The sequence below is a fragment of the Lygodium microphyllum genome, chromosome 1 (assembly GCF_053477565.2).
Source record: "Lygodium microphyllum isolate KBCC chromosome 1, Lygodium_microphyllum_v1.1.10, whole genome shotgun sequence".
Lineage (NCBI taxonomy): Eukaryota > Viridiplantae > Streptophyta > Polypodiopsida > Schizaeales > Lygodiaceae > Lygodium > Lygodium microphyllum.
Genome location: NC_141135.1, coordinates 191621755 through 191631027, shown reverse-complemented (window position 1 = coordinate 191631027; position 9273 = coordinate 191621755). Strand labels below are relative to the sequence as shown.

The following is a 9273-nucleotide window of genomic DNA, read 5'->3' as shown; positions in this document are numbered from 1 at the left end:
TTTATTGATGAAGGGTGAAAGTTCCTCGTATCTCATAATAAGCAATGTATCCATGTATGTAATGTGTGTCCATCTCCAACTTGTGCATTGGCATATCTACTTGTCCTCCTATGTGTAACTCCCTATCTCAACTCGGAGCTAGGGTGAACAAGTTTGGATTTGGCTTGTGGCACATTTCACCCCAAGGACATATGTATCTTACCTTGATGCCATTATTAGGAAGACGGCTTGCATAGCACTTACCAAGAATGGTAAGGGTGAGCATAGGTGAACCTAGTATACATGTAGTGGATTGCCTTGCCTATATATACCGTGTTACTAATGCCACTTATTTTTAGTTCTTGCCTAGGTTATGTTGATATCCCAATCACGAAGCTTATGCTATTATTGGCAAGGAACGTGCAAATATATTAGGTCCTTCCATTAACCATATTGATTGAGAAGACTCAGATGATGACCATATGATGAAATTGAAATGGGGATGTTGAGCTTTGGAACCAACCAAATACTCATTCCACAAAGGTACACATGTCTTTTAGTCTTAGAATCGTGGTGCTCAAAATCAAAAATTTGAAAATGGAACCTTGCAAAATAGTAGTTGTGTGGATGGTGCTAGAAGAGGCGATGCAAGCTCACATGGTGGATGAACCAAAGTTGAAGCCATTCTTCACATTTCTCTCCCTTGTAGCAGAGCAAGGGTTTTTTAGTACAAGCTTTATAATTGAGCATTATTCATGGACACTAGAAGTCATTCATCGGCACTTCGAATCATATATGCATGCGTGGATACAACCACAAGGCCATTCATATTGGTGGCCATTGAAGCTTCTCTAGATCTAGGTTGATGATGTGTATATTCTCTTTTGACATTGCATCTTTGTGATTTGTAGTTAAGGTTTCACATAAGATTGAAGCACCATAAAGCTATGAGCTTTGATAAGAGCTCTTTGCAACACAAAAGCATTATATGTATAAATATGTAAACTAAGAATTGCCTTCAAATTGTAAACTCCCACTTTAATGAACTTGAGAGGGAAGACTTTGTGTCAACCACACTAAGAGTGTTCCCACTTAACAATAACATTTTATGCTCCTACATGCCTTGAAGAGCCTCATGTATGGTGGCCTTTAATAAGGCAAATTTGCTTGGAGATGTGTGCTAGTGATAATTTGTGTGCGTTAATATTGTTGCTTTCATGGTCGATGTCCATGCGCCAGTGCAATCCTCATGCTAGAATTGATGGATAGGGGAGAGAGAAAGCTCTCAAAACAAGAGAGAGAACACATGGCAAAAGAGATAGAGAGTTACACTCCTGAAAAACAATTTTGACACCAATGGATATAAAATGAGAAAGATTTATATCTATGAAAGTAAAATCCTCTTCTTTGAATGTTTAGTGTTTTTTCTATATATTTGACACTACATGTTGATTTTTTGTGGATCATGACCAAGACGAATTGCAAAAGGGTAGAATTAACTTGGAAGGAAATACTACATGGGGATTTGGACCTTTATTAGAGCCTACTTTCTTTGGGCTATATGACTGCAAAGAAATGATGCTACTTTTAAGGGGAAGAGTGTTTCCTCTGTTTCTTCACTAAAATTGGAATTTATTTGGCGAAAAGCTAGAGCGAAAAAGGGCTAAAGCTGTGGGTTGATAAACAAGTTGCTATCAAGAAGAAGAAGGCTCAACATGAAGAAAGTGCCTCTTAGATCAAGGTTTGTCTAGCCACTCTTGCTTTGGACATGGATTTCGAGTTTGTGTTGAATGTCATCAAGGAGGCAACAACACACTACTAAGCAATCAATCCCTATGCTTACTACTATCATAATCTACCCAATATGTCTATACATAATATCCATGTAATCGGCTCTATATAGTGGGGTTTTGCCCCTAAAGCATCCACCCGTGCCTGCCATATAACATTTCCTATCGCTCTTAAGCCGGTTACACACCATGCTATGGACGGACAAGTAGTGGAAAAAGAGGTGTCTGCCAAATTATGTGTCAAAAGATGAATGATCCGATTTTCGCGGTTGGAGGACACTTCTAGGCAGGGGATCTCCCCTGCCCTAAAATTCGGGCGTGCCCAATGCACAAGAAGACAACACATTTATTTAAAAAAGGGATCGGGCGACTAATAAGAATTGAATCCTAGCCAATCACCACACCCCTCGAACTTAATACCAATGGGCCAAACCACTGTTGGTGATATGCATGGGCGCAGTTTATTGTGTGACCAGATTAGATGGACAAATTGAACATTGCCCTAGCCATCCGAGGCCGTGTGTAACTACCCTTTAGTGTTAAGGTATCATTGGTCTTCATGTGGCTACTCCTCAAATCCGTTTTTTTGGATAAATGTTTATATGTAACCTTTTTCTCAGTCTAGTATAATATTTACACTGTGGAGCTTCTCTCTCTCTCTCTCTCTCTCTCTCTCTCTCTCTCTCTCTCTCTCCCCACAAAAGGTCAATATTCATTCATAAAGAAAAAGCTTACACATTGTCAAGGGTGAAGGGTTTATTTTTCTGTATTGGCTCTCGAAAAAGTTATAAGTGAAACATTGTGAAAGGCTATGTCCATGTGAAGATGGTTGGTTACTTGGAGGAACATGCTCCGTTAAATCTGACGACTGCAGGAGTAGTCCAAGCGTTAGTCCTGCGCCGATGTTGACATCCATATGCAAACTGAACTGAGTCGTGCGGCGTGTGGAATGTCTGTGCATCTGTTTGAAACCAGTTCTGGCGTATGTGAACAGGCTCTGTAGGAGCGCGCTGTCTTTTATAACTCTTCACAATACAATTTTACGAAACGCGTGCTGCCAACCTGGCCAAAACCCACTGAGGTGAAAACCCGGGCAGGGGTAGCAGGAGATGGTGGTAACACCCCCACCTCAATAACAAAAACCACCCAACATTCTGCATTTCAGGCGCGCTGTGCTTCCAGGGGCTCGGCTCTCTCTTCTTCTTCTTCTTCTTCTTCTTCTTCTTCTCCTTCTCTCTGTCTCTCTGTCTGTCTCTCTGTGTCTTTCTGCCTCGTGTGTTTCACTCTACTGCGAGCAAGAGCAAGAGGACTTCAGGTAAGAACAAGTCTCATCGCTCGCGCGTACTCTCTCTCTCTCTCTCTCTCTCTCTGTGTTCACTGTCGAATCTCCGCCGTTTTCCAATTCGGCCGCTCGCAGCCATGCGGTTTTCTAACCACATACCCCCGCGGCCCTCCGCCGCCCCACCGCACTGGCTGGTCTGCTGTCTTCTCCTCGCGGCGATGCTGAGCTACCTGGTCATGGAGCCCGGGCAGTGTACGACCAACGCTGGCGATCTCAAAGTGCTGCAAGATCTGCTGAAGAGCGCAAGCAACGCGGCCGAGAAGCTGGCGGACTGGACGGGCGACGACCCATGCGGGAGCCCCGCGTGGAGCTACGTGCAATGCAGCGGGTCGCGAGTGACGGAGCTGCAGCTCAAAGGGGCGGGCCTGCAGGGGGAGCTCCCGGCCTCCCTCAACCGCCTCACCAGCCTCCAGACCATCGCGCTTCAGGGCAACTCCTTCTCGGGGCCCCTCCCCTCCCTCAGCGGCCTCTCGCAGCTCTCCTCCGCCTACCTTGGCGACCAGCAGTTCTCGTCCATACCCTCAGACTTCTTCTCGGGCCTCACCTCCCTCTCCGTCCTCACCCTCCAGAACAACCCCCTCAACGCCTCCGACGGCTGGTCCCTCCCGGCCGACATCGCCCTCGCCTCGGCCCTCACCAGCCTCACCCTCACCAACGTCTCCCTCAGCGGGGCCGTCCCGAACGCCCTCGGCAACCTCTCCTCCCTGCAGGAGCTACACCTCGCCTACAACCGCCTCAGCGGCGCCCTCCCGGCGTCCTTCTCAGGCCTTGGCCAGCTGGCGCGCCTGGAGCTCAACAACCAGCAGCCGCCCGGGGGACTGTCCGGCCCCATCGACGTGGTGGTCCAGATGCCCTCCCTGGCCTACCTCTGGCTGCAGGTCAACAGCTTCTCCGGCACCATCCCTCCGGCCCTGGGCTCTTCCGTCTCCCTGCAGGATTGCCGCCTCAACGATAACGCCCTTGTCGGAGAGATCCCCTCCTCCTTCGCCGCCTCGTCCTCCCTGCAGTTCCTCTCTGTCAGTAACAACAAGCTCGTCGGCCCTATCCCAGCCATCCCTTCCCTCAACTCCACCAGCTACATCTTCTCTGGCAACAGCTTCTGCGAGAGCGCGGTCGGGGCGGCCTGCGCACCCGAGGTGACCGCGCTCCTGTCTTTCTTGGGAGGGGTGAACTATCCCGCCAGCCTCTTGAATTCGTGGGAGGGCAACGACCCCTGCTCGTCGTGGCAGGGCATAACGTGCGACTCCGACAAGAAGCATGTGACGGTGCTGAATTTGCCAAGGTCTCAGCTGACTGGCACCATCTCTCCTGATCTGGCCAACCTCACGTCGCTGGCCAGGCTTGTTCTCAGCGGCAACAATCTCACGGGCAACATCCCGGCCTCTCTAACCCAACTTACCTCCCTAGTACTCATCGATGTCAGCAACAACAACATCTATGGCCCCGTGCCTAGCTTCAATGCCCGAGTGTCTGTACTCACAGGCGGGAATGCCAACATCAACAAAGTCCTGCCTTCATCCACTCCTGGGAGTTCGTCTTCGAATTCCCCCGCCAGCTCGAACCCTAACTCTGCACAGGGCAGCAGCAGTAGCAGCAGCGGCAGCGGGAAGAGATTCTCCATGAGTGCCATTGCTGGTGTGGTTGTCGGTGTGAGTGCCATCTTATTCTTTGCTGCCATTATAGGGTTTGTCATCTTCAAAAATAAGAGGCACCGATTTCAAAGGGTGCAAAGCCCTAACGCCGTGTACATGCGCCCTGCCGATGGCGGGAGCGACACGGATATGGTGAAGATCACGGTACAGAGCAACAATGCAGGGGCGGTAACAAATGGGGGAACACTGCAGAGTCACAACAGTGACAATGTCCAGGTGCTAGAGGCAGGAAACCTGATCATCTCCATCGAGCTGCTGCGAAACGTGACCAACAATTTCAGCGAGGACAATGTGCTGGGGAGAGGGGGCTTCGGCGTGGTCTACAAAGGGGAGCTGGACGATGGCACAAAGATTGCAGTGAAAAGAATGCTGGCGTCTGTGGTGAGCAACAAAGGACTGGATGAGTTTCAAGCAGAGATTGCTGTGCTCACCAAGGTGAGGCACAGACACCTTGTGGCCATGTTAGGCTACTGCATTGAAGGCAATGAGAGGCTCCTTGTCTACGAGTACATGCCGCTGGGCACTCTCAGCCAGCACTTGTTCGAATGGAAGAAGCTAGATCTGCCACCTCTCAGTTGGGACAAGCGCCTATCCATAGCTCTAGATGTGGCTCGTGCAGTGGAGTACCTTCATGGCCTTGCCCAGAAGAGCTTCATACACAGAGACCTCAAGCCCTCCAATGTCTTGCTGGGAGATGGTTATCGTGCTAAGGTTTCAGATTTTGGGTTGGTGAAGCTGGCCCCCGAGGGGAAATTCTCCGTGGAGACCAGGCTTGCTGGAACATTCGGATACTTGGCTCCTGAATATGCGGGTAAGCTTACTGTTCTATCATTTCAAACGTCCGAACTCTTGTTATTTCGGGTTGTTTTATGTTTTAAGTGCTCGTTGCTACTTGAGAGCAGTAAAATGTGGTAAAGATTGCAGAACTTCCCTTCTTTTTTCTGTTACTGTAATCTCCTTGTTCATGCTTGTAGCTGTTTGGAAGTATAAGAACGAGCTAGGCTAATGATTGCTCAAAGAAGGGGTTCTAGGTTAGCCGGGCTTGGAAGTAAACTTGTCTTCCGCAGAATCTGCATGTGTTGTTCAATGCAAGGCGGCCTTGACCCTGCCTTCCGAAGGGTTTGATGCGCAGGAATGAATTGGCAACAATCCTCATCTCGTTGCTGTAGTATATTAGACTTGTAGTTGTTCGTACATTGTATGTAGTTTTGAGTCGTCTGTCCGCATTTGTGAACATTTAGATGCATATTGCACTCCATGTTAGTTAATATGATGTGCACTAGGATTTGTCAAACTATGTTGGCTGCGTTTGCCAAAAAGATATTGGCTGCACTTGACTGTGGATGTGGTCTCTTTCGGGTGGTGGCATTTATTTTTGGTATAATATGACAGAGTTGCTCGTTTGCATTTATTAAGATGCTGGCTGGCAGTGGCTGCGCATAACGTGTTGTGCACTTGTGAGTTGTTTGTCTGCATTTGTGGAGTTGTTGCCTGCACATTTTTTGAATCAGTCCGATGGGTTCGTGTCATGCCATGAAACCATCACCAAAATTTACTTTCTTGTTTGATATGATGTCGATCAAAATTTGAGATGATGTATGGTGTGTGGTTGGTTCCTTTCCGATTTGATGTGGGCAGTTACCGGGAGAGTGACCACGAAGGCAGATGTATTTAGCTTCGGGGTGATTCTCATGGAGCTGATCACGGGGCGCAAGGCATTGGACGAGACGCAGCCGGAGGAGAGCATGCACCTGGTGACATGGTTCCGGCGTCTGATGGGCAACAAAGCGGCGATATTCAAGGCCGTGGATCCGGCGGTGGAGGTGAACGACGAGACGTCGCAGAGCGTCCTCATAGTGGCGGAGCTGGCAGGGCACTGCACGGGGCGGGAGCCTTACAACCGGCCCGACATGAGCCACGCGGTTAATGTGCTGTCGCCGCTGGTGGAGCAGTGGAAGCCCGCCGACGCGGCCGCAGCAGAGGACGACGAAGGGATCGACCTGCACATGTCCCTCCCCCAGGCCCTCAAGCGATGGCAGGCCATCGAGGGAGGCGCCTCCTCCATGACTGCCGCAGCCGCAGCAGCTGCCGATGATGGCCCTTCTAATTACTATGATGATATCACGAGGGGCTCTGTGGCCAGCATGCCTGCCTGCCCGTCGGGGCTCGTCCAGTCCTTCACCTCAGTCGACGGTCGGTGATTCTACAAGCACCACAGGCAAGGGAAAGATATGTAGATGCAGACCTTCTCGAGACAGGCCCAGAGCATACAATTACTCCTGCCCCCAACCTCACACACAGTCCGGAGTACTTCATCGGCCAGAAATATTTCATGTAAGGACCCAAGAGCAGCTGTCCTAAGCTTTTAATCCTACGTACACATTCGTACATCCGGAGAGGAAAATGCTCCGCACCATTCACTCTCCCCCTCCCCCTCCCCCTCCCCCTGAGGCCTCCCCCCCCCCCTCCCCTCTCTCTCTCTCTGTCTCTCTTTTTCTCCTCTTTTGCTTCGGCTAATCATTTTTTCATTCTTTCTCGAGGTGTTGAGCGCTTTTCTTCACTGAAAGCAAGCCCTTACACAGAAAGAGCCCCATACAAAACAGGAGTTACACAACATCCATCCATCCATCCATCCAAGGAGAGCCAAGAGTGGGACACCGGTGGTTTGCGAACTTCTTTAGACAGTTCTTTGTAAATAAAAGGGCCTGACTCCTCTGTATTAGAAGGTATTTGCAAAGCTTGTAGTGTGTTTTTTGGGAGAATTTGTCAGCCACCCATGGTGCCGTTACTGCATGTGGGGCTTGTGTGTCCTTGTTGTTCAGAGTTCGCACTCAACGGTGGTTTGTCTGGAAGGGGTTTTCAGTGTGACGCAGGCGCAGAGACGAGTCAGGAAGACGAGGTGGAAGCACGATACGCGCGTAGCGTATCGAGAGACAAACAGTCTGGCACGCAGCTGTCCTGTCCTGCTTTCCTTGACGTTGACCTGTCTGTGCAGCCTGCCTGCCTGTAGGGATTATGAATTTGTCTCGAAGGGTCGAGGAGGAGCCATTGTAACGATTAACGATAATACCTTTTCTTATGAATCAGCATATTTGTCTTTCTTTTCACATGCAAGCATTGCCTTTAAATGAATGGGAACAGATCGTATTAGTTGAATATCAATGTCTATTTCTAAATTTGTTGTCAAGGCCAATCCAATACCCTTGAAAAATCAATGTATACAAACATAACACATCTATATGTGGTGTATTCACATGGAAACTACATCTCGATCATGTGCCCCTATAATTTTGCTCATGAGTGGTTGTAAAATAGAATGTTGGTTGTCACATCTCTTTATTCCTATATTTATGCTTGCCTTTACTTGTCTTCTCTCTTTATCCAACTTTGGCAAATGAAGGGTTCATCATAGAATATAAGAAGGATTTTACTTTCACAAACATGTGGCCTTCTATGGGAAAAGTAAGAGAGTGAAGTGCAATGAAACCAATCACATTTAAGTACTTCATGTATGAATTGATGTTTTTGTTTTGCCTATGAAAAATATAATTAAACATTGAAATAAGTATTCTTTGTAGCCGAGACTATGATATATCAATGCATGGATCACTATATATTCTTCGTGTAAATGTTGGTGCTTTGTAATAGTTATACATGAGTGTACAGATTGCCAAAAAAAAAAAAAAAGATGAATGCAAAGAGGGTGTGCCCATGTGCATAGAGAATATATTGTAAGAGGTTTTATGTGACTACATACAACAACAATCCACCCTTATTGATTAGGGGTAGAAAACATATACAATGGGTCGAAGTTGCATCAACATTCACATATGTAAACCAAGGATACTACTGAATCAATCCACAATAATCCACCCTTGTTAGGGGTATATAGCATATACAATAATCAAACTTGTGTCAATATTCACTTATGTATGTGAAAGGTATCAAAGTACTCGGGAAGCCTTACATTGGAAGTCTTCCCTTATATCAAGGTTATGAGAACTCATTGAGAATGAAGATTGCTACCTCACAACTTAAAAGGGAGAAAGTTGAATTGTTGCCTTAACTCACTTTTGGATCATGACATCGTTGATGATGTAAGTGATGACATAAGCAATGTATGTGGATGTAATCGTTGATAGAAGCACTCTTTATCATCTTTCAAATAATCTTTTAGAATATTTTTAAAATCTTCTAAAAGTTTTTAGAATATACTAAGCTCCTTGGCGTCCATAACATTACTCTCCTTTAACGATGAGTTCCACGAGGAGCAATGTTGTGTGGTTATACTTTCAATGAAGAAAAAGCAAGGAAAAGATATCTACATGAGTATTCCAAATACATGCTTATGGGATATTTACTCATGATCTTAAGATAAGCTTTTCTAGGATTAAAATTGGCCCATCGAAACAATCCAATTTTCCATTGTTAAGTGTTATTAGCTTAATGTGAACTTTGGGTGGATCAAAACACATGCAAGGAGTTATCTTGAGTGCTATAGGATGCCTAG

At 47.1% G+C, this 9273-nt stretch overlaps 1 protein-coding gene across 2 annotated transcripts; it reads left to right on the top strand.

The window, feature by feature from the left end:
- Positions 1–2820: 2820 nt before the first annotated feature.
- LOC148042108 (receptor-like kinase TMK3) lies at positions 2821–7971 on the top strand. 2 transcript variants are annotated; one of them, XR_015691957.1, is made up of 3 exons: positions 2821–5574; positions 6402–7097; positions 7304–7971. XR_015691957.1 is itself a non-coding variant. In XM_087685572.1 (2 exons), the coding sequence occupies exons 1-2, from the start codon at positions 3189–3191 to the stop codon at positions 6962–6964; spliced, it is 2949 nt and encodes a 982-aa protein (XP_087541698.1). In that variant the 5' UTR covers positions 2821–3188; the 3' UTR covers positions 6965–7971. The 2 variants fall into 2 exon arrangements, 1 of the variants encoding a protein (XP_087541698.1); XM_087685572.1 differs by having other exon boundaries at positions 6402–7971.
- Positions 7972–9273: the final 1302 nt, after the last annotated feature.